The 26529-nt window shown below is 38.0% G+C and overlaps 1 protein-coding gene across 3 annotated transcripts in view; it reads right to left on the reverse strand.

The window, feature by feature from the left end:
* Nucleotides 1-26529, reverse strand: part of SPATA6 (spermatogenesis associated 6) — a 127231-nt gene that overhangs the window by 43936 nt on the left and 56766 nt on the right. For all 3 annotated transcript variants that reach the window (XM_062191292.1, XM_062191291.1, XM_062191293.1), the window contains 2 exons: nucleotides 16905-16945; nucleotides 827-1011 (listed from right to left, as the gene is read on the reverse strand). In XM_062191292.1, the coding sequence (XP_062047276.1) occupies nucleotides 827-1011; nucleotides 16905-16945 (226 nt within the window). The remainder of the gene's footprint in view (nucleotides 1-826; nucleotides 1012-16904; nucleotides 16946-26529) is intronic.

The following is a 26529-nucleotide window of genomic DNA, read 5'->3' on the forward strand; positions in this document are numbered from 1 at the left end:
CCCTAAGAGGGATGTTTTAACAGAACATGCAAACAAATATACTCTTACTCCAATCACCAGTTTTGAGGTGAACTTTTGATCTACTCTTTATAGTTAATTAAACCTTTGTTAATTTCATCTAATATATGCTACTTAGGATTTTGATATCTTCTAACTGGTTTTCAGGTTGCTATCAGTCTATATCTTAGGTTTTCAAATTTCTATAAACATTTTTAAATAACTGAGTTTTTAAAAAATACTATGACAAAAACATGTTTTTCTATGGAAAGATTTGTGATAGAGGCAAGGAATTTCCAATTTTTTTTAATTTTTAACAAATGAAGAGGGATTCTTTAAAATCCAAATTATAAGGAAGTAGCCGACTACAGTTGCCAAAGTACTTCTAGAGAGAGAGCTAGAAGTGCAACATGATTAATATTCCCTTGTGGAGTTGGCAGGATATTAATTTGAGAAAACTAGATACTATTTGTCACCAATATAATTAAATGGAAAAACATGATCTATTTGTGTACTTAAGCTAGGTCTATAATAGTACATCCCTGTGACTCTTCTACAAACATATCAAATATACTACTTTCCAATTGTAAGAAACACATTAATTACAGTTAAAGTGATCCAGGTCTCCTTAAAAAACTCACTTATAGAAAACTGGGCTACAGAAGCATATCTAACACTATGTAACACATAATATATTCCAAAAAAATTCAAGAAAGCCTCTTAAAATCCAAATATACTTTTACAAGTAATCACATCATATGCCTACTTACTGTCTTCCATTATACTAATTATGCAAAAGATTAGTATAGAAATAGAGGCTACACACTACCTTTCCCTGAGAGAAGCTCGATTTAACACAGGGCTTGGTGAATGCTTCGGCACTGTTGAGGGCGCTGAATGGACTAACAAGGTCCTCGCTGAATGCTGGGGCTTGCTGCATGACCTGGAGCTCAGATATTCTTCACATCTGTCTAAAGACTCATCAAAGTCTCTCCCATGGGGTGTTCTGATAACCTGTTTTTAAAAAATCACATATAAATATATACATATACATGCACACATATTTATATTTCTATAGCATAATACACAGTAGTATGATATATATGGTAACATTACACAGATGCACATATGACTTTTATAAAGTAACAAAATAAAGATATGCCACAGCTGTACTCAAAGGTAAATTTCATGATGCAGTAGTCATTATCATCATTGAATATTAAATATGCCATGATTATTCATTATGCAGGTATAAATTTTACAAATTCAACATAAAGGTTTTTCTCTAAGATTTATTTGCTTATTTGTCTGAAACTCAGAGAGGAGGAGAGAGAATCTTCCGTCCCCTGGTTCATCCCCTCAAATGACCACATCAACCAAGGCTGGATCTGGCAGAAGCCTGAACCCACGAACTCCATATGGGTCTTCCAAATCGGTGGTAGGGGTTCAAAGCACTTGGGCCATCATCTGCTGCCTTCCCAGCTGCATTAGCAGAAAACTGGATTGCAAGCAAAGCAACCAGGACTCAAACCAACACTCCAATATGGGTTGTGAGGATCATAAGGGGATGCTTAACCCTCCACGCCACAACACTCATACAAATCTTTTTTTAAAAACTTTTATTTAGGCCGGCGCCGCGGCTCAATAGGCTAATCCTCCGCCTTGCGGTGCTGGCACACCGGGTTCTAGTCCCGGTCGGGGCACCGATCCTATCCCGGTTGCCCCTCTTCCAGGCCAGCTCTCTGCTGTGGCCAGGGAGTGCAGTGGAGGATGGCCCAAGTGCTTGGGCCCTGCACCCCATGGGAGACCAGGAGAAGCACCTGGCTCCTGCCATCGGACCGGCGCGGTGCGCCGGCCGCAGCGCGCCTACCGCGGCGGCCATTGGAGAGTGAACCAATGGCAAAGGAAGACCTTTCTCTCTATCTCTCTCTCTCTCACTGTCCACTCTGCCTGTCAAAAATTAAAAAAAAAGAAAAAAACCCTTTTATTTAGTAAATATAATTTTCCAAAATACAGTTTATGGATTACAATGGCATTTTCCCTCTCACCCGCACCCCTCCCATCTCCCACTCCCTCTCCCATTCCATTCACATCAAGATTCATTTTCAATTATCTTTATATACAGAAGATCAATTTAGTATATACTAAGTAAAGATTTCATCAGTTTGCACCCACACAGAACATAAAGTGTAAAATACTGTTTGAGTACTAGTTATAGCATTAATTCACAAAGGACAACACATTAAGTACAGAGATCCCACATGAGGAGTAAGTACACAGTGACTCCTGTTGTTGACTTAACAATTTGACACTCTTGTTTATGGCATCAGAAATCTCCCTAGGCTCTATACATGAGTTTCCAAGGCTATGGAAGCCTCTTGAGTTTCCTGACTTCGATCTTATTTAGACAAGGTCATAGTCAAAGTGGAAGTTCTCTCCTCCCTTCAGAGAAAGGTACCTCCTTTGATGGCCCATTCTTTCCACTGGGATCTCACTCACAGAGATCTTTCATTTAGGTCTTCTTCTTCTTCTTCTTTTTTTTTTTTTTGCCAGAGTGTCTTGGCTTTCCATACTTGAAATACTCTCATGGGCTTTTTAGCCAGATCCGAATGACTTAAGGGCTGATTCTGAGGCCAGAGTGTTGTTTAGGACATCTGCCATTCTATGAGTCTGCTGTGTATCCCACTTCCCATGTTGGATCTTTCTCTCCCTTTTTGATTCTATCACTTAGTATTAGTAGACACTTGTCTTGTTTGTGTGATCCCTTTGACTCTTTGACCTATCAGAGCCATCGAATGTGAACTGAAATTGATCACTTGGACTAGTGAGATGGCATTGGTACATGCTACCTTGATGGGATTGTATTGGAATCCCCTGGCACATTTCTAACTACACCATTTGGGGCAAGTCTGATTGAGCATGTCCCAACTTGTACATCTCCCCCCTCTCTTTTTCCACTCTTAAATTTAACAGGGATCACTTTTCAGTTAAAATTTAAACACCTAAAAATAATTGTGTGTTAATTACAGAGTTCAGCTGCTGTTGCATAGAGATCTTTAACATCCTTTTTAAAGTTTATTCCAAGGTATTTGATTGTTTTTGTAGCTATTGAGAATGGGATTGATCTTAGCAGTTCTTTCTTAGCCATGGCATTGCCTGTGTATACAAGGGCTGTTGATTTTTGTGCATCAATTTTATATCCTGCTACTTTTCAAAACTCTTCTATGAGTTTCAATAGTCTCTTAGTAGAGTTCTTTGGATCCCCTAAATAAAGAATCATATCATCTGCAAAGAGGGATAGTTTGAGTTCTTCCTTCCCAATTTGTATCCATTTAATTTCTTTTTCTTGCCTGATGGCTCTGGCTAAGACTTCCAGAACTATGTTGAATAGCAGTTTTGAGAGTGGCATCCCTGTCTGGTACCAGATCTCAGTGGAAATACTTCCAATCTTTCCCCATTCAATAGGATTCTGGCCATGGTTTTTTCATAAATTGCTTTGATTGTATTGAGGAATGTTCCTTCTATACCCAAGAAACGGTGACTTGATCAGCCCTTGCCCTGACTGTTGATGAACAACTTAATACTTTATCCCTCCTAGTATTTTTTGTTTGTTCTATTTAATACTATTGGTTGAATTCTGTAATTAATACACAGTTATTCTTAAGTGTTGATACTTAACTGAAAAAATGATCCCTGTTAAATATAAGAGTGGGAATAAGAGAGGGAAGAGATGTAGAATTTTGGACATGCTCAATCGGACTTGCCCCAAACGGTAGAGTTAGAAACATATCAGGGGATTCCAATTCAATCCCATCAAGGTGGCATGTACCAATGCCATCTCACTAGTCCAAGTGATCAATTTCGGTTCACAATTGATCATTATGATAGGTCTAAGAGTCAAAGGGATCACACAAACAAGACAAGTGTCTGCTAATACTAACTGATAGAATCAAAAAGGGAGAGAACGATCCAACATGGGAAGTGGGATACACAGCAGACTCATAGAATGGCAGATGTCCTAAACAACACTCTGGCCTCAGAATCAGCCCTTAAGTCATTCGGATCTGGCTGAAAAGTCCATAAGAGTATTTCAGGCATGGAAAGCCAAGACACTCTGTCAAAAAAAATGACCTAAATGAAAGATCTCCACGAGTGAGATCCTAGTGGAAAGAACAGGTCATCAAAGAAGGAGGTACCTTTCTCTGAAGAGAGGAGAGAACTTCTACTTTGACTACGACCTTGTCTAAATATGATCAGAGTCGGTGAACTCAAAAGGCTTCCATAGCCTTGGCAACTCATGACAAGAGCCTAGGGTGATTACTGATGCCATAAACAAGAATGTCAATTTGTTAAGTCAACAACAGGAGTCACTGTGCACTTACTCCTCATGTAGGATCTCTGTCCTTAATGTGCTGTATATTGTGATTTAATGCTATAACTAGTACTCAAACAGTATTTTTCACTTTGTGTTTCTATGTGGGTGCAAACTGTTGAAATCTTTACTTTATATATGCTAAACTGATCTTCTGTATATAAAGGGAATTAAAAATGAATCTTGATGTGAATGGAAGGGGAGAAGGAGTGGGAAAGGGGAGGGTTGTGGGTGGGAGGGAAGTTATGAGGGGGGGGAAGCAATTGTAATCCATAAGCTGTACTTTATAAATTTATATTCAATAAATAAAAGTTAAAAAAAAAAACCTTCCCTTTTTCAAACCACATTCTTTTCCATGGTTGAGGTGGGGGGGAGAAATAGGCAAAGAAGCAGAACAGACATTTCTCAAAAGAAGAAATATAAATGGCCAAGAAATATATGAAACAATGCCCAATATCATTAGCTATCAGGAAATGCAAATCAAAATCACAGTGAGTTATCAAGTGACCCTTGTTAGAATGTCTATTGACAGAAAGTGATCAATGCTAATGAGGATGTGGAAAAGGGGGAACTCATGTACTGCTGGAGGGAATGTAAATTTATATGGTCACCTGGAAAACAGTTAAGAGATTCCTTTAAAAACTAGAAATAAAACTGCCACATAATCCAGTAATCCCACTATTGGGTATATACCCCCAAAAGACAAGGGATCACTCTATCAAAGAGACACCTACCTGGTCTACAATGTTTATTTCAAAATTATTCACAATAGCTAAGCAGTAGAATCAACATGATGCTCATCAACAGAAGAATCAATGAGGAAAAAATATATACACACACACATACACACACACACTATATATATATATATATATATATATATATATATATATATATATACATATATATGTAATGGGATATTATTCAGCCATAAAAAGGAAATCCTGTCATTTGTAACGAAATGGATGAAACTCGAGGACATGATGTTAAATGAAAAAAATCTATATTCAGAAAGAAAAATAACGCATGTTCCAGGGCATTCGTGGAGCTTAAAAAAAATCTGAATCTGTGGCTGGCACTGTGGCATAATAGGCTAAGCCTCCGCCTGCTCACCAGCATCCCATACGGGTTCCAGTTCAAGTCCTGGCTGTTCCTCTTCTAATTCAGTTCTCTGCTATGGCCTGGGAAAGCAGTAGAAGATGGCCCAAATGCTTGGGCCCCAGCACCTGTGTGGGAGACCCGGAAGAAGCTCCTGGCTCCAGTTAGGCTCAGCTCTAGCCATTGCGGCCATTTGGTGAGTGCACCATCAGATGGAAGACCTTTTTCCCTGTCTCTGCCTCTGTCTGTAACTGTTATCGCTCCAATAAACAAATAAATCTTTTTTTTTAAATCTCAATATGAACACTGAATAGTAATTACTAAAGGTTGGAAGGGGTTGGTGGGATAGAGGGAGTTCACATAACTGGAACCCAATCAGAATTAGGTCAAAGGAGTAAGTTCCTAGTGTTCACAGTGTAAGAGTGACTAGAATTCACAACAACCTACTATATACTTCATCAGCAAGTAAAAGAAAGCAGTTCCAGGATTCTAATCACAAAGTAATGTAAAAGAAGTCATAATATTGATTACCCTGATATAATCAGTAGACATTATATACATGTACTGAAATGTAAGTTATAGCTCATAAATATCTACAATTATTGGTGGTAATAAATTATTTTTAAAATGAGCACAACATGACCAAGTCGAGTTTATTCAAATAATGAAAAGATAAGATATCTTCAGAAAACCAACTGCATCTGATCTGCCAGACACAAAATCTCGGCTAAATCCCCTTCCTAGTACATGAGCCATATGACTGGTTTTTAAGTTCTGGTCTGTTTCTGAGCTTAAAAACCATTGCCAGAGACTCTCTGAAGTCTAAAGAAAATAGGAATTATCAGAAGAATTCAGAATTCTGTGAACTGCATCTAGTCAATAAATAATGTCACTGAGCTGTGAAAATAAAAAATTCAAGAATCATTCTTGTATTACACAGCTAAGCTCCATTCAATGCTCAGCACTTCCAAAGTTTCCCTGGCTGTTTTTGGCTTGTTTTTAGATTTTAAAAAATGCCTAGTGATATCATTGGGAATCTTATTAATTTTTAAATTGCAGTAGGTAGAATTATACCATGTACCAACTCATGCCTTTACTTCCAGCACCACTAGTCTTTTAGCTGCTTAGCCACTGAACCTTTATAAATGTTCAACATACTGAGCCTTTTTATTTGAGAAAACAGGTTTCTTTTCCATTTGTCAAGTCTGCTTTTCTACCAGCACTAATTCTAAGTATCTAATATCTCCACTGCTTTTGCCTTCCATTAGCATCACTATCCCAGTGCCAGGTCTCAGCGTTTCTCACCTTGACTATCCAATAACTTACTAAACTGACTACCAGTATCAGCCCTTTTCCCAGGCCAACCCACTTTCCAGACTGCAATACAAAGTGATGTTTACAAAGTATAAATATAACTAGGTCTGCTTGCTATTTAAAACAACTGCATTTGCTTCCTGTACTGAGGATAATGAACAAAATTCCCAACATGACCTAAAAGATTCTATCCCTACTTGGTTTTCCATCTTCAACTACACCATGCATCCATGCATGTCTTTACTTTTAACAATGCTGGTCTTTTAGTCACTCAGCTATTAAACCTTTTAAATACTTTTTTGCTTTTTTCCTTACACATGCTCTTTCCTCCCTTTTCCATAAAATTCCTACTCATCTTCAGAGCTCAGGGTCCCTAAGATGTCTTTTCCATTCTTCTTGATGAGACCCAAACCTCTTAGTACATATTGTCAAAGAATATATACACGCCCTCCATAATATCTGTCACAGTTTCATATCTATGTATTTTTGTTATCTTGTTAATATCTCCCTCCCTCATTACCATGAATTATCCATGAGTGCAGAGATGATTTCTAGCTTTGCTATATTTTTATTTCAGCATAATATTTTCAGTGATAATTCTTTTTTAAAAAGAAAAGACAGAAGTAGAGGGGGTGGGACAGAGCATTCTAGGTACAATGGAAAGGGCTAGCTGTCCTCCACAATTCATTATAGCCCCATGTGGAGTACACCTGTGGCTAAGAAGCAATCTTCGCATCTAGTGAGGGAATGTAATTAGGTCTTGGCAACAGAATGCAAGCAAGAATTGAGTTCAGGATTTTAAGAACAGACTTTCTCCAGGTTCTCCTTCATCTTTCACTGTGTGAAGAAGACAGCAAGGCACTAGAAGATGACCACTGCATAGAGAAAATAGTAGGCAGATCAAAAGTATCCTCAATTGAATTGTTATGTAATTAAGAATTAAAATTCTGTTATAGCTAGCTTCTGAAGTGTGGAAGGTTACTTGTATAATAAACAGCACTGTCCTGGCCGATTTAAAGATAGGTATCTTAATGTACTGGCCTCAAAAGAAATCTAAATATGCACTGGCTTGTCATTCAGAGGAAGGGACAAAAGCACAGATATGGTGGGGTGGAAAATTTGAGATCCATGTAACATAAAAGGACTTCAAAAAGTTCATGGAAAATGGGATTGAAAGATAAGTTTATTTTGGTGCAAAAATTTTTAAATACATGTACATTCTCCTTTTTAAACATCAATTACCCATGGGCTTTTTGAATACCTCTTTTACAGGGGCAAAATATTTAACAAGTGTGGTTCGCTTGGAAAACAGATCACATAGCTTTCAAGTTTACATCTCTAAGGAAATAGCTGGAAAGAGAAAGAATGGTACTATGTATTGGTTTTTTACTTGTTTCGCAAAGGGTTTTAAGAAAGTGATGTGCTCATATGAAGTCAACCTTAGTTCACGAAGATATGAATGAAGAAAATGTCAAACACACAGACACAGTGGAATATTATTCAACCTTTTCTTTTTTAAAAAAAAAAAAAAGAGGAACTTCTGCCATCTGCAACAATGTGCGTGAACCTAAAGGACATTATGCTAATGGAAGCGAGCCAGGCACAGAATAGTATTTCATGATTTCGCTTCTATGTGGCATCTCAAATGGCACAGAAGCAGAGGGTAGAATGGTGGCTGCCAAGGGCTGGAGTGGGGATGAGGGCATGGGATGAGGATGGTCAGAGTCCACAGTTCGTTAGGATGAGTAACTTCTGGGAATCTATTGTACAATATGGTGACTACAGTTATTAGCAATGTACTGTACACTTGAAATTTGCTGAGAGATGAGATCCCGAATTTTCTTACCACAAATAAAATGGTAAGTGCATAGGTAATGAACATGTTTATTAGCTTAAACTTAATCACTTCACAATGTATATATGTATCAAAGTATCACACTAAGTCATAAACATAAGCAATTTTTATGTGTCAATTGAACTTTCATAAAGCTGGAGAGGGGACAATGAAAACAATGAGCTCAGGAAAGAAATGACAAGTGTGAGGGCAGAAAAAAGAGTATACCAGTCCTGATGATGAGGAGCTCTCAGGGTCAGGAAAAATGAAAGCCAGCTCTTAGGAACTCCAAAAGGTTAAAATGGAAAAATTCTCTGAGCAACCAAAGTTCATTAAGATTTTTCAGTTAATCGTGAGACTAAATCCTACAGCAATGGTTGGAGTAAGGGAGTTGTTTCCAGTCTAACCCAGTTCAGATGTCCTCAGGGTAAGTTAGCACCCAGTGTAATAAGACAGTGCTATGTATGTGGAGATGCTAAGAGTAAGTTACCACAAATCAACCATATATGCTACATGATTTTATAGTCTTGCCTAAGGCCAGGTAAGCTTCTCTGTTGCACTCACATGGTTTCCTGTCTCCTCTAAAAACATACAGAACTCTTTGGTTCTGCAAGTTCTTGTAAAATTCATTTTCCTCAAATATCTTAGGAATAATGGGTTAAGAAGAGTTAAAATTTTCATTTTAATGTTCAACAGTGAAAAGAGCGATGGGATGATACACAGAGAAGCAGGAGGAATGGTACATCGACGCTTTGTTTTTAATTTGGAGAGCTTTGCAGTATTGGTTTCAGACATTTAAGCTGAGAATGAAAATTCCTGCATCAAATTCAGTAGTATAAGCAATATAAAAAGCTTTAAAACTGGAATCTATTAGACAAATACAAATGACTTTATTATGTTTGTTGCTAAAACAAGGTAGAGCCAATAAAATAATTAGGCCAAAGAAGGTTTTCTTAGTGAGAGGGTTAACAGATAAACACAGGTAAGTTTACAGAGGTTGATGTGAACAGAGATGAGTGCAGCTGAGGACAATTCCACCTGATAGTTTACCAACATTTTCCTTGGGAAAGTAGACTATGAAGCCTTATGTAGAAGAGGGGTGCTGGTGTTGCGGCATAGTAGATAACGATACTGCCTGTGATGCCAGTATCACAAATGGGCACCGGTTCAAGTCCCAGTGGCTCCACTTGATCTAGCTCCCTGCTATCAGTCGGAAAGGCAGTGGAACATGCTCCATGTACTTGGGCCCCTTCTAGCCAGATGGGAGATGAAGAAGAAGCTCCTGGCTCCTTGCTTAGGCCTGGCCCAGCCCTGGATGATGCTGACACCTGGGGAATGAACCAGTGGATGGAAGATCTCTCTCTCTCTCTCTCTGTAACTCTAATATTCAAATAAAAAAATCTTTTAAAAAAAGAAGAAAAAAGAAAAAGCAAATGAGAAGCAGTAGAATGTAGACGGTTCATGGGCTGGCTTTGTGGCATAGTGGATAAGGGTGCTGTCTCCAATGCCAGCATCACATATGGGTGCTGGTTTGTCTCCCGGCTGCCCCACTTCCAATCCAGCTCCCTGCTGGCGACCTGCGAAGTGCAGTGAAAAATGGCTCGAATGGTTGGTCCTCTTCTGCCCACATCAGAGACCTGAATGAAGTTCCTGGCTTCCACCTGACTTAGCTCTGGCAGTTGCAGCAGATGAAAGGTCTCTCTCTCTCTGTCTCTCCCTCCCTCTCTGTCTCTCTGTAACTCTGACTTTCAAATAAATAAATGTTTTTCTTTCTTTTTAGGAAAGTTTATAACATGAAAAGAAATTATCAAAATGATTATCAAGCAACACTGATGGCTGAATTGAATAAAGAAAGGATCTGGGGCTGCTGTTTGGCTCAACAGGCTAAGCCGCCACCTGCAATGCCAGAAGCCCATATGGTCACTGCTTCGAGTCCCAGCTGTTCCATTTCCAATCCAGTTCCTTGCTAATGTGCCTGGGAAAAGAAGCAGAAGATGACCCAAGTACTTGGGTCTCTTCCACCCACTTGGGAGACCTGGATGCAATTTCTGGCTTCTGTATTTCAAATACATAAACAAATCTTGGGGGGAAAAGAATAATAATAAAGAAAGGAAGGAAGGATGTATTTGTCATGGTCCAAGTACAATGGAGTCCATACTTCTTTCTGGAAGCACTCTGTTGTTGTAAGCTATGCATCCATTCACTCACTGACATACTGACTACATAGGACATTGTCTCCCCCAAGTTCTCCCAATGAAGCCCTAGCTAACGTGCTGATAGTTGCAGTATGGAAATAATGAAGATTAAATGATGCCATAACAGTAGTATCCTAATCGGACAGGGCTTTTATGAGAAAAGACCAATTTTCTCTCCACCATCTGAGAACACAAAGGCATCCTGATCTTGGACTTCCGACCTCCAGAACCATACTGCTCAGGCCACTCCGGCTAAGGTCTTTGTTATGGTGGCCTGCGCTGAGCAGGACACTCTATACCATAGTGAAACATACTGTATACTCTTCTCTTCTATAAATGTTCATCTACAATGAAATGTATTGAAAATATCAATTACACTAACAAGAAGTTTCATACACACTTTCAAAAATCAGTGTATCACTCTGTCTGTAATACAAGAAAAGAAAGAAACTTAGAAAATGTACTTCAATATATAAATGCTCAAACATGACTTATGTAGGAAACACTGGCTGCTTGCATTTGCTTTCATAAATAGGTTTGGAGTAAAAAATGTAAGAAATTCAGAAGCCATGCCATAGAAGAAAACCAGAAAAATTAGAGAGCAGATATATATTATAATTATTTATCATAATTTGAATAACTAAAAAATTTTTATACTCCATTTTCATTTCTGTAATATGTAGTATATATTTAAATAATGCAAAAATACTCTGTTTTATGTAGTAGTTAAGTGCCAGGTCCCACTAACTATGAATATTATTTTCACCTCCATAATATTCAGTGAGACAGTTAAAAAGCTATGGAAGACATGATATCATTCTTCACTGTTTGGAATTGTCCCACTCCATAGAATGTCTGTCATCACTGCCCACTAAATTATCAAGAACTTTTCCCCTAAATGACTGTAATAACAATTTCTCTGTAAATATCTAAACTGCTGCTTCAGAGAATGGTACAATCCCCACTTGGGACTAACACATTAAAATAATATCCATTATATCAACACATATGGAACTATATATGACACAGGAGGAAATGATTCAGATTGGGTAAATGATAGAATAAAAAAAGAAATGTGATTAAAATAATATAAATACTTATGAGAACAGCTGACTATTATACATCCAGGATAAGGAAACTTAAGCTTGCCAAAAGAACAGAACAAAGACTAAGCAAGTCCAGGCTGTACATATGAAGGCAGCGGGACAGAAGCTGTGGTGCAGTGAGTTAAGCTACCACTTGGGATGGAGATCCTGGCAATTCAGTCTGGCCCAGTCCTGACTCCTGTGGACATCTGGGGGTAAACCAGCAGATAGGGGATCTCTCTCTCTGTGTCCCTCTGCTATTCAACTAAACAAATAAAAAATTCTTTGCAAAGAATGAAAGAAGCATATATAACAAGTACAAAAAAGTAGGAAATAAAGAAAGTAGGGATGTTAGGGACCCATTATCCCTTAATATATACTGGCCATTCAAACCAAAGTTTCCCTTTTTCCAAGGACATTGCACATATTCCTAACTCCAAGACTGTTTCATGTTGTTTTTCTTCTGAAGACACTCTTGTCTATGCAAAGTAGATTTCTCTAGAGGACTCAGGCAAAATCCCTCTTTTCTATAAAACTGCCTGAATATACTCCCAGCTTATGGCTCTTTTCCTTGTATAAATCCTATAGTTTTAATATATGAATATTTACTAGCCAACAATATAATGTATCTATAAAAATAATCTTTATTCTCACCATGTTCAAGGCTGCAGATGTATTTATATGAAAATCTACCACTTGGATGGAGGTACCTTTCTCTGAAGGGAGGAGAGAACTTCCACTTTGACTATGACCCTATCGGAATAAGATCAAAGTCAGTGAACTCTAAAGGCTTCCATAGCCTTGGCAACTCATGACTAGAGAGCCTAGGGAGATTACTGACGCCATAAACAAGAGTGTCAAATTGCTAAGTCAACAACAGGAGTCACTGTGTACTTACTCCTCATGTGGGATCTGTCCTTAATGTGTTGTCTAATGTGAATTAATGCTATAACTAGTACTAAAACAGTATTTTTACACTTTGTGTTTCTGTGTGGGTGCAAACTGATGAAATCTTTACGTAGTATATACTGAATCAATCTTCTGTGTATGGAGATAATTGAAAATGAAAAAAAAAAAAAAAGAGACCTGGTGTTGAATTGGAAATTGCATAGAAAATCAATTAATTTTTAAAAAGGTGTTGTGTGGGATCTCTGTCTTTGGTGTGCTGTACACTGTTGTTTAATGCTGTGACTAGTACTCCAACAGTATTTTTTCACTTTGTGTTGCTATGCGGGTGCAAACTGTTGAAGTCTTTATTTAGTATGTACTGGACTGATCTTCTGTATGTGAAGAGAGTTGAGGGTGGGTCTTGGTGTGGATGAAGGGGAAGGGGGAGCGGGGAGGGGGAGAGGGGAGGGGGAGGGTTGCGGGTGGGGGGGAGATTATGGTGGGGGGAAGCCATTGTAGTCCGTGGGCTGTGCTTTGGAAATTTATATTCAATAAATAGAAGTTTAAAAAAAAATAAAATCTACCACTTGGAAAAAGTAATAATAATCCTGTGAACTTCTCAACACTAATTACCCTCCAAGGAAAAAAATCCACAGACAGGAGTAGGAGGACAGTAACTGATCACTTTGACTAGTGAGATGGCATTGATACATGCCACCTTGATGGGATTGAATTGGAATCCCCTGGCACATTTCTAACTCTACTGTTAGGGGCAAGTCTGAATGAGCATGTGCCAAACTGAACATCTTTTCCCTCTCTTATTCCCACTCTTATATTTAACAAGGATCACTTTCCTTACACAGCAAACTCATAGAATGGTAGATGTCCTAACAGCACTCTGGCCTCAGAATCAGCCCTTAAAGCATTCAGATTCGGCTAAAAAGCCCATGAGAGTATTTCAGGCATGGAAAGCCAAGACACTCTGGCAAAAAAAAAAAAAATGGCCTAAATGAAAGATCTCTGTGAGTGAGATCCCAGTGGAAAGAAAGGGCCATCAAAGAAGGAGGTACCTTTCTCTGAAGGGAGGAGAGAACTTCCACTTTGACTATGGCCTTGTCTAAATAATATCAGAGTTGGCAAACTCAAGAGACTTCCATAGCCTTGACAACTCATGACAAGAGCCTCAGGTGATTACTGACGCCATAAATAAGAGTGTCAATTGTTAAATCAACAATGGGAGTCACTGTGCATTTATTCCCCATGTAGGACCTCTGTCTTTAATATGTTGTACTATGTGAATTAACGGTATAAATAGTACTCAAACAGTACTTTATACTTTATGTTTCTGTGTGTGGGTGCAAACTGTTGAAATCTTTACTTAGTATACTAAATTGATCTTCTGTATAAAGATAATTGAAAATGAATCTTGATGTGAGTGGGATCGGAGAGGGAGTGGGAGATGGGATAGTTGCGGGTGGGAGGGAGGTTATGGGGGAAAAAGCCGCTATAATCCAAAAGTTGTACTTTGGAAATTTAAATTTATTAAATAAAAGTTTTAAAAAAAGGAAGTAAAGACAGGTTGAAGTTTTGGCAAAGTTAATGTGGAAAAGAGGATTCTTCATATTTATCTTTAAATGAACTACTCAACATTAGCTGGATTACTACCTTAGGACAAAGATGATTATCTCATAAAGTTTATCCTTTTCCTCTCTATTCTGTATTTTTATATAGTAAAAATACATAATAATCCATTAATACAATACATATAATAGAAAACCACATCACATGTCAAGGTACTGGTTACTAGCAATTATCAATAAGCATTACTAGTAAGGTCATTGATAACTTTACCATTTTAGCATAGACAAATTAGTGAGAAGAAGACTTTAAAAGAAAGATGAAAAGAAGTATATAATTATCAATTATGGAGCATGACCTGAAGGACATGAAAAAGAAAAGCTTATACCTTAGCTTTCTGGGACCCTCCCCATGCAAGAAACTGAACACTATGCTTTGTTACTTTGGTGTGTGCATAGATATATATTACATATCAATGGCCAGCGCTGTGGCTTAACAGGCTAATCCTCCGCCTTGCGGCACCGGCACACTGGGTTCTAGTCCTGGTTGGGGCGTCGGATTCTATCCCGGTTGCCCCTCTTCCAGGCCAGCTCTCTGCTATGGCCCAGGAAGGCAGTTGGAGGATGGCCCAAGTCCTTGGGCCCTGCACCCGCATGGGAGACCAGGAGAAGCACCTGGCTCCTGGCTTCGGATCAGCACAGTGCACTGGCCACGGCGGCCATTGGAGGGTGAACCAACGGCAAAAAGGAAGACCTTTCTCTCTGTCTCTCTCTCTCTTACTATCCACTCTGCCTGTCAAAAACAACAACAACAACAACAAAACATATCAGTGTGCATGAGTGGGTATGTATCCAAATATATGTATATATTTGTATATTTCTGTATATATACATAGATTTATACATATATGTGTGTACATATTACCCATCAGTGTGGGTAAGTATATGTGTGCATAAATTCTATATAGTGGGAAAGGTGTAGACTAATTATATTTTGCCAGTCCCACGCTCTTTGACAGATAGGCTTAAACAAGGCACAACACCATACAAACACCACATAGAGACAAGCTACACAAGTGCCATATTCATAGTCTATACCAGCAGGTCTCAAGTGAGAATCCTTGAATAGGTGGCAAGGAAATTATGTAACAATCACCTAGAAATATGCAAAAAAAAAATAGAAAAGTCCACTATTCATTTTCAGTAATTTCATTTATTACAATAATTTTTTATAAATTTCTACCTGGATGATTCTGACAGTGGTGGATTTGGGCCCCTAAACAAACACCTTATTGACTCATTATTTAATTTTCCATATTTCTTTAGTCACAAGTTTGGCAAAATACTATGCTATTCAGGAGTGGGCACTGTGGCACAGTGGGTTAATGCCCTGGCCTGAAGCGCCAGCATCCCATATGGGTGTTGGTTCAAGACCTAGCTGCTTCACTTCCGATCCAGCTCTCTGCTGTGGCCTGGGAAAGCAGCAGAAGATGGCCCACATCTTTGGGCCCCTGCATCTGCGTGGGAGACCCAGAAGAAGCTCCTGGCTCCTGGCTTCGGATCTGCGCAGCTCCAGCCATTGTGGCCAATTGGGGAGTGAACCAGAGGATGGAAGACCTCTCTCTCTCTGTCTCTACCTCTCTCTGCAACTCTGTCTTTCAAATAAATCTTTAAATAAATAAATAAAAATAACACTTATCATCCAGAAGCTTTCACTTAGTGACTGAAAAGACAAATTGTGAGGCAGTACTTGTTAAAATGTAGGACACTGAATACCAGTGGTATGGCAGATAATTTTAATATGGTTCTCAGAATTATTTTAGATCATACCCAAGATTATTTTACATGGCACATGAACATAAACCAAGTGGCACTAAAATATGTATTATCTTTTCAATTCCCTTTTAAATAGGCATAAGAAATCCTCAGCTATTAGTATGTGGCTTGCACCTCTCTATCATTGCTTGTCTCATTTAAAGGAATAGAGAATACATCTCAGAGCCTTTAGCAAACAACAGCATGTAGCCAAAATTTAGTAATCCTGTTTTGCTTTCACTGCACTTTTAAGTCTATTACCCCTATAAGCATGTGATAATGATCTTTCATTTATAAAGGTAAGATAAATAACAAGACTGAATTTTAACAAGAGAGCATGAATTGCATTCAAATACTGTAAAAACTCTGAGAGTGCTCTGTGAATAAAGTTTGAAAATATTACTGCATGAGGTATTAGTGAGAGTAACACAAACTTCCCTCTCTCCCACACACAAATACACCCAAACATCAACATACACAAATACATTCAGTAATCAATCCAAAGGAACAAGCAAAAGCTACAAAATACTTGCAGGAAGACGTTCAATGAAAAGCCTATTATACTATTTGACATAGCTGTGAAAATAATGGCATAAATTATGTGACAGTTATTGTTCATGTATTTTTACTAAATGAACATGATAATTCCTGCCTAACTATACAATAAAATAACTTATGCTGCTGTCTAAAAGCTGGCATAAACATCATTTTGTAATGTATTCTACAGACCTTGTAATCCTTTGGTCGGTAGCAGCCAAGATGAGAATGATCTGAAAAAGGATACACAAAAGAACTAAAGTATAAATATTTCACACCAAAAGGGACAAAATTTAGTTTCATCTTTGATTTTTGCTACTATCACTATTTCTACAATTATAATTCATAAGGTAGATTTTGGAAATATTTTAAAATTTTTCAACAATGGTACATAAGCAAAGAAGATGAACCATCCTATTAAGATATGCATCAGTTCTGGAAGGAAATGATTTCATAAACACTATTTTCATTACACTAGGGCACATATGAATACAAAACAGAATAACTTTTAGTTGGTAAACCCATATGTCTACATGGAATGCATAAATTTTAGTTAAAAAAGTTTACAATCAAATAAAATGTATGCTTATAGATTCACTGTTCTCAAAAACAGATTGTCAGATGACATGCACTGCTATTCTCAGAGTCTACCTAAAATCAGATGGGCATAATGAAACAGGACCAGCTTTAGAGGTGGTAGCACTAACAGTATACAGGTCTTATTGACAAATGACATCTGCAATACATATTTCAGGCCCCAGTACCAAACTTTATGCTCTTGAGCACCTTAGGTAATCTTTTTAAGTCTCAGATTAATAATCTATGATTTACCTCTTTCATGGTTCTGTTTTATATATTACATTAAGGGATGGTGCTATGGAGCAATGGCTTAAGCCGCACCTGCAATGGGCACTGGTTCCAGTACTGGCTGCTCCACTTCTGATCCAGCTACCTGCTAATGTGCCTGGGAAAGCAGCAGCAGATGGCCCATGTCACCCACATGAGAGACCCAGAAGAAACTCCTGATTCCTGGCTTTGGTCTGGCCCAACCCCAGCTATTGTGGCCATTTTAGGAGTGAATCAGCAGATGGAAGATGTCTATCTCTCTATTTCTCTCTCTCTCTGTAATTCTTTCAAATAAATAAAATAAACCTTAAAACATTATATTGAATATTAGTAAGTAAATGTTAACTATGATTAAACCAAAACTACAGGCACTAAAATAAATGTTAACATAATTATGGATATCATTATTACAACAAATTCTAATTCAAATACGCCTGGATTCAGTTCCAAATTATATTATTAAATATATAGTTTTGGCCAAGTTGTATAATTAATATTGCTTCCTCTTCATCTTAAGAGTATAAAAATAATGCTTACTCTATCTCAGAGAGTAAGAGTAAGGATTAAATCAGGTAACTGTGAAGATCAGTAGCACAGTTATCTGTGAAATAGTGGATTTTAAAACTCATTCTAAATCTCTCCCTAAGATAATGACTACTACATCATACATACAAATTTTGGAATTTACTCATTACTTAAGGGAGTCAATTTTCTACAATCAATCTAAAAGTATTACATATGTGTTAAACTGACATTCAAGCAAATCAAAAACATAATTTGCAAATCTAGTTCATCGCTCATTATGGCAAAATCACTCAAATTCTATATATTTTACCTTCTCAAACCACCTTATCCAGAAATACACACACACACACACATATGGGTAGAGACCTAGAAAAATCTGTATTCAGTAAATCCTTCAGGTTTTTTATTACTTTATTTTTCTTGAAAACAGAGATACTAATATCACAAAGTGAGGGCTATTCAATATTGTCTTTTACATGGTATGACTCAATAAAGAAATATTTTACAATTATACACCAAATGATATGACAACCACATAATTTTTATACTCTACAGTAACTTCCACAAGGAAGAGAAAATGTGATGATTGTCTTTCTGAAACTGGTTTATTTCACTTAGCATAATAATCTCCAGTATCATTTATTTTGTAGCAAATGTCAGGGCTTCATTTTTATGGGCAAACAATATTCCATTGTATATATACACCACACTTTTTTTTAAAGATTTATCTTCATTTATTTGAAATCCAGAGTTACAGAGAGGTAGAGACAGAGAGAGAGGTCTTCCAGCCACTGGTTCACTCCCCAGATGGCTGCGCTGGTCTGACACCAGAAGCCAGGACTTTATTCCAGTCTCCCATGTGGGTGCAGGGACCCCAGGACTTGAGCCTTCTACTGCTTTCCCAGGCCATAGCAGAGAGCTGGATCAGAAGAGGAGCAGCCGGGACTAGAACCGGCACCCATATGGGATGCCAGTACTTCAGGCCAGGGCTTTAACCTGCTGCACCACAGCGCTGGCCCCAATACACCACAATTTTTAATTTAATAATCAGTTGATAGACATCAGGGTTATTTCCATATCTTTGCTATTCTGTATTGGACTACAAAAAAACATGGAGTACTCTCTCATGTGCTGATTTAATTTCCGTTGGATATATTCCCAGAATTGGGATGGCTGAGTTATATGACAGATCTATTTTTAATTTTTTGAGGAATCTCCTCACTGTCTTCCATAATGGTTGTACCAATCTGCATTTCTATCAACAGTGTATGAGGGTACCTTCTTCTCAACAACCTTATCAGCATTTGTTATTTTTGACTTTTGGATAGTAGCTATTCTAACTGGAGTGAGATGAAATATCACTGTGGTTTGATTTAAATTTTCTTAATGACTAGTGATCCTCAGCATTTTTTCCATTGGCCCCTTGCATTTAAACTTTGAAAAATGTCTGTTTATGCCCTTTACCCATTTCTTAATTTGATTGTTTGGTTGTTATTCAGTTTCATGAGCTCCTTACATATTCTGGATATTACTCCTTTTTCTGATGTGGTTTGCAAATATGTTCTCCCATTGTTTCTTTATTTTGTTGAGTATTTCCTTTGCTGTGCAGAATCTTCTTAGCTTCGTGAAATCCCATTTGCATATTTTTGCTTTTATTGCCAGTGCTTTTGGGGTCTTACCCAAGAAGTCTTTGCCTAGAAGAATGTTTTGTTATGCTTCGCTAATGTTTTCCTCTTGTTCCTTGATGGTTTCAGTTCTTAAGTTTAGTTGCTTGATCCATTTTGAGTTGATTTTTGTATAAGGTATAAAGAAGGGGTCTTGTTTCAAACTTCTGCAAGTATAAATCTAATTTTCCCAACACCATTTGTTGAACAGACTGTTGTTTCTTCAGGGACTTATTTTAGCTCAGTTGTTAGGATTTGTTAATTGTAGATGTGTGGGTTAATTTCTGGGGTTTCTGTCCCATTGGTCTACATGCCTATTTTTTGCCAGTACCAGACTGTTTTGATTATAACAGCCCTGACGTATGTCTTGAAAGCTGGTGTTGTGATGCCTCCTGCTTTGTATGTATTGTTTAAGATTGCTTTGTGGGAGACCAGGAGGAAGCACCTGGCTCCTGGCTTCGGATCGGCACAGTGCACTGGCCATAGTGGCCATTTCGGGGGTGAACCAAAGGAAAAGGAAGACCTTTCTCTCTGTCTCTCTCTCACTGTCTAAAAAAAAAGATTGCTTTGGGTAATTAGGGGTGTTTGTGTTTCCATATGAATTATAGGATTGTTTTTTCCTTTTCCATGAAGAATGTCTTTGGAATTTTCACTGGGATTGCACTGATTGTGTAAATTTCTTTGAGTGATATGGACACTCTGATGATATTAATCTTTTTTTACAGTACTAGATCTTGTTTATTTTCTAGGTGCCCTCAACCAAACTAGAAGTCAGTGCAACAGTAAGTTTTAAACAAAAGGCCAACTTCTCCATTTAATTTCTGTAAGATTCAATTTATTTCATGTACTTTTCAAAATTAAAAGTAAAAATAAATCCCAGCCCAACTCCTATGGTATATAAATCTAATGCACTACATGGCCATAATTAGTAGACAGAATAAAGAATGATAAACACAAACTGACTGTAAGGTCCAAAATGTCCAAAAATGCTAACTTTAAAGATTAAGGTGATAATTTCTAGAAGTGGTAAATAGACACACTGAAAGCCAGTATAGCATAAAAAGTTTCAGTGTGTTAAAATATTTGAAGGTTTCTGCTTTCCACAAACCATATGTAAAGAATTTGAACAAGTTTATATTTTTCTTTAATTTTTACAAGTTATTACTTTGATCTGAGATTTCACAAGGTGCACATTTAACCACCCTCACTAACAATTAAGCACTAGCTATATTCCAAACGCAGGTGATACAGGAGACAAAAGCCATGGCTCATGACCATGAAGTATTTAAAATCTGTTTGGTTAAATTATAAAAAGTTGAATGACAGCAAAATAAAAGAATATGCTAAAAGCCAAAATGGTACAGACAATTAATGTTGTGATCTATCAGAAAGTAATCCCTCAAGGTTAAGGATGATCAGAAAAACTTCCTAAAAAGCAAACTTGTAACGGGTATAATAATAAATGGGTCACATTTACGTATGATGAAAAAGAACATGCCATTTCAGATCTTGTGTGTGTGATCCTGAACAACTTACATCTTTAAATCTCAGGTTTCTTCATCCACAAAACAGAAATAAATAATCTCTAAACTTCATGTGGTTATTTGTAATTTACTAACACAACACAACTAAAGTATTCAGAAAAGCAACTAGCAGAAAAGACACATTCAATAAATGTTAGTTATTATTTGATTCTCTGAAAATGTTATGAAATAGGTATTATGGACTAAATGTATCCATCAAAAATTCATATTCTGAGGCCCTAAGCCCCAAAGTGATAGTATTTGGAGATAGGACCTTTGGATGATAATTAAGGTTAGATGAGGCCATGTGTGTACAGTCCTCATGATGGGACCAGTGCCCCTATAAGAAGAAACACCAGGAGCTGGCACTGTGGCGTAGCTGCTAAGACTGCCACCTCCAGTGCCAGCATCCCATATGGGTGCTGGTTCGAGACTTGGCTGCTCCACTTCTGATCCAGCTCTCTGCTATGGCCTGGGAAAGCAGTAAAAGATGGCCCAAGTCCTTGGACCCCTGCACCCACATGGGAGACCCAGAAGAAGCTCCTGTCTCCTGGCTTCGGATCAACACAGCTCCAGCTGTTGCGGCCAACTGCGGAGTGAAACAGTGGATGGAAGGACCCACCCCACTCCGTGTAACTCTCTGAAATAAATAAAATAAATCTTTTTTAAAAAAAGAGGGAACACCAGAGACATTATTCTATCCCCACTGCCCCTGACTCCCATGCACAATAAGAACAGAGAGGCTGTGTGGGCAACAGTCAGATGGTGGGCACCTATAACCAAGAAAAGAGATCCCACAACGAAACGCACCTCATTGTCACCTTGATCTTACACTTCCAAACCTCCAGAAATACGAGAGACTAAATGCCTGCTGTTGACGCTACCCAGTCTATGGTAATTTTGTTATGGCAGCCTGAGCAGACTAATATGATAGGTAGGACTGATTACTATATGTACTGTACATTTCTGGAGACTGACTTCCTATCTAACCTCTGGTGCAATTGAGGTCAATAGCTAGTTCAGTGCAATTCCATTAATAAAGGATAGTAGGACATTACCTCATTAAAATATTTCTATTTTAAAGGACAATGAAAGTGTCTTTAGTCTCAAAAATGACATGTTATGAATTTGCTAATCAAATAGATGTGATATATAATCCAATTAATCAAATACCAAGTAGTGACTAACCTGGCTAAAACCCAAATGTGATAATCAATCATGAAAACCATTTCATTAGCACACATCTATAAGAAACTGGGATCCACTTTGTCCTAAAGTCACCACTCATAACAACACTAATCTGGTAACTTAGACTCAGTACTTCCTTCTGTCTCTATGTGACCCTCAACCACAGGCTCAGATATGATTCATTTTCAGAGGATCAATCCTGACATGTAGTTAAGGAGCACTGATCTAAAATTCTCTCCATACCAATTCATGATATCAAAGTAATACTTGAACCCATTCTGAAAATTGTACCAGTATCTGTTCCCTGAGTGTCAACGCCTACTTTGGGAGCTTCCATATGCTCTGCTATAAAGAATAGTACCACCTTCCTTTTTCACAACTTCAAAGAACTGAAGTCCATTCTGGTGGGTAATACTACTACTTACTGCAAAAATTCCCCACTGCTGAATATGTGTGCATACTATTAGTACTTACCCATATGTACCCCAATGCCCCTGTAATATTCTAAGTTTAACTTCTGCTCTTCTGGAACAAAAGCCAATGCTTTTGCCATATGTAAATCACTATGACCAGAGGTAAAGCTAGATGTTCAGCTTTATAAAATAAAACCTGAGTTTAATATCTCTCAGGGGATCCAATCTCCTAAAAAGTAAATTTGGCATAGTGGTTAAGATGTCAGACAGGATGTCTTCATTCCATATGGGAGTGCCTGGGTTCAAGATCAGGTTCTGTTTCCAATTCAAGGATTCCTGCTAATGTGAACTGGAGAGGCAGCAGGTGATGGCTCAAATAGTTGCATCCCTGCCACACACATGGAAGACCTGGACTGAGTCCAGGCTCCTGGCTTTGGACTGGCCCAGCCCAGTTCTTATGAGAATTTACAGAGTGAACCAGCAGATGAGTGACAGCTCTTTCTCTCTCTCTCCCTCTGTTGTTCAAACAAATAAATTTTAAAAATCAAAGTCAATGAAAAGAAAAGGCATATACCAAAGGATTTCCCATTATATCTTGCTCACTTATGCTGCAATCAAGCTGAAACTGTTTCTCAGACTTTTTTTTTTTTCAGGCAGAGTTAGACAGTGAGAGAGAGAGACAGAGAGAAAGGTCTTCCTTTTTCCTTTGGTTCACCCCACAAGTGGCCACTACAGCCAGCACATTGCAGCTGGCGTGCTGCGCCGATCCATAGCTAGGAGACAGGTGCTTCCTCCTGGTCTCCCATGTGGGGGTAGGGCCCAAGGACCTGGGCCATCCTCCACTGCACTCCTGGGCCACAGCAGAGAGCTGGACTGGAAGAGGGGCAACCGGGACAGAATCCGGCGCCCCGAACGGGACTAGAACCCAGGGTGCCAGTGCTGCAGGCAGAGGATTAGCCTAGTAAGCCATGGCGCCGGCCTCTCAGACTTTTAATATATTTAGGATTCTTATTCCTATACCTGAATCAGTAGCAAAGCCCCCAAATGTCCCCCTCCCTTAACATTTAGCACAAGGAATATTTCTTGTTTGCCAGTGACTAAAAGAGTAATGATCACCAATTAAGATGTACAAGGAACTGTTCTATACTAAAGAATACCAAAAATACATGGCAACTGAACGCTTTAAAGGATGTAGGATTTTTGTTACAAAGGTGTAATTGGAACTGGCAAGATCTGACTTAGGTTTACAGATTAGTTAATATTATTATAGAATGCTAATTACCTGCTTTTGAGAACTGCATCGGAGAAGAGAATCATGTGTTAGTCTGTGCAATAATGCACAGACTGGGGAACTTAAACAACAGAAATCTCCTGCTCATGATCCTGTAGGCTGGAGATTATCAGGTTCTGATGAGATCTCTCTGGGCACATAGATGGCTGCCTTCTAGCTAATCCTCACATGGCAGTAATAGAGTAAGCTCTCTGGGGCTTTTTAAAAGTTTTTTTAAAAATTTATAAAAAGGGAACAAATTTCATATATTTAATATATATAGTTTTAAAAGCATAATGATATTCCCACCCTACCCTCCCTCCTTTTCTTATTTTTTTCTTTTAATTTTTACGATGACATACTCCCAAATTTTTGTATAATCGCAAGCTTGATCCTCCACTAAATAAAGGATTCAACAAGCAGTAAGTACAAAAATCTCTGTTGCTCGAGAGTATAGACAGGGGCTACAAATAATAATCCAGTGACGGCCCTGCTCACAACTTCATCTGACCCTGATCACTCCCAAATGCCTCATCTCCAAAAACCATCACACTCGGGGCAGAGCTTCAACTTAGGATTTTTGGAGGAATATTACCCAGTCCATAGTAATACCTTTGTCAAAAATACTTACATAGGCACTTACACAAACTCATATAGGGAAGGACGAAGAGAAGGCAAAGGGAAAAGATAGAGGTTTGGAAAAGAAAGCAAATATTATTATTTTTGGATCCTCAGTGTGAGGTGTATGAGAATTCTTTGAATTATTTCTATCTTCTGTATGTCTGAAATTGTGTCACAACAAAAACTTAAAAGAAAAAAAGTCAGCTCACTGCTGTCCTCTGATCATATCTCTACAGACATCTTAAAAATTCTGATCATATCATGTCTCTGTTCATATCTCTACACAGACATCATTAAAAATTCTTAGAGATGATAATAGTTATGCTGGTAAATACATAATTGTCAAATCAGACACTTAGGTGCTCCAAAAAAATCTTCCAAAGAAACTTCGATAATGATGTTATTTTCCACTGGCTGGTCCTTAAAGTTCATTTTCCATATCCAGAAGTATCCTCCAAGAGAGGAAGTATGGTATCACACATCGATAATTTCACATAAAATGCTATTTTGAATATAAAACCTTATTGATTACTATATCTATCTCACTGTTAGTGCCAAATAATAATAATAAGCAGAAACTCTGCATGTTCTCAGAAAAGAATGTTTCATTTTCGCATTAAAAAAACAGATTATATAATACAGTATAGAAATAGAAACAAAGATCACTACACGCTATGACTCTCTTTTTTCCCCACTCTATCTCACTTTTCTTCCTCCATGATTTTCTCAGTATATAGTAACTTAACCTTAAAGGCTGCTAGCGTACACTGAACTCACTAGACAATATTTATAGACATTAAATATCCCTAAACATACACAATAAATATAGACATCAAATATCCCTAATTTTGGCCAGCGCAGCAGCTCACTTGGCTCAGTGCCGGCACCCCGGGTTCTAGTCCCGGTTGGGGAGCCAGTTCTATCCCGGTTGCTCCTCTTCCAGTCCAGCTCTCTGCTGTGGCCCAGGAAGGCAGTGGAGAATGGCCCAGGTCCTCGGGCCCTGCACCCGCATGGGAGACCAGGAAGAAGCACCTGGCTCCTGGCTTCGGATCGGCACAACACGCTGGCCGCAGCGCACTGGCCATAGTGGCTATTTGGGAGGTGAACCAATGGAATAAAGACCTCTCTCTCTCTCTCTCTCTCTCTCTCACTGTCTAACTCTGCTTGTCAAAAAAAAATATATCCCTAATTTTATAATCATGTAACTCCTTCATAAGAGTCATATTCATATTGAATTTAAGAAGCAATTTCTTTAACCATAAGCACTAGGGCTAACAATGAACAATATATTCTTATAAACTAAAACACTATTTTATTAGAAATATAAAAGATATTATAGTCATTAATACTAGCTGACATCTTTCCCAAGAAAGCTTTTATCTAAGGTATACAAACTTCATGCATTTCATAAATACAGCTTTGGGAACACAGTGATTCTTCCCACCCTACTTGCACTTCCACACTCCTTCCTCCTCCCTCTCCTATTCCCATTCTTACATTTTACTAAGATGTATTTTCTATTAACTTTTACACATAAGATGAACTCTATACTTAGTAAAGAGTTTAAAAATATCATGAAAAAAGAAAAAAACCTGTTCAACAGTTGAGATAAGGGCTGTTCAAAGTCATCGCATCTCAAAGTGTCAATTTCAGTTCTCTAGATTATCTTTTAGGTAATTAATTGCAGAACAGAACAGGGAGAACATATGGTATTTGTCCTTTTGGGACTGACTTAATTCACTAAATATAGTAGTTTCCAGTTGTATC

Source organism: Lepus europaeus, chromosome 5, assembly GCF_033115175.1.
Source record: "Lepus europaeus isolate LE1 chromosome 5, mLepTim1.pri, whole genome shotgun sequence".
NCBI classification, from domain to species: domain Eukaryota; kingdom Metazoa; phylum Chordata; class Mammalia; order Lagomorpha; family Leporidae; genus Lepus; species Lepus europaeus.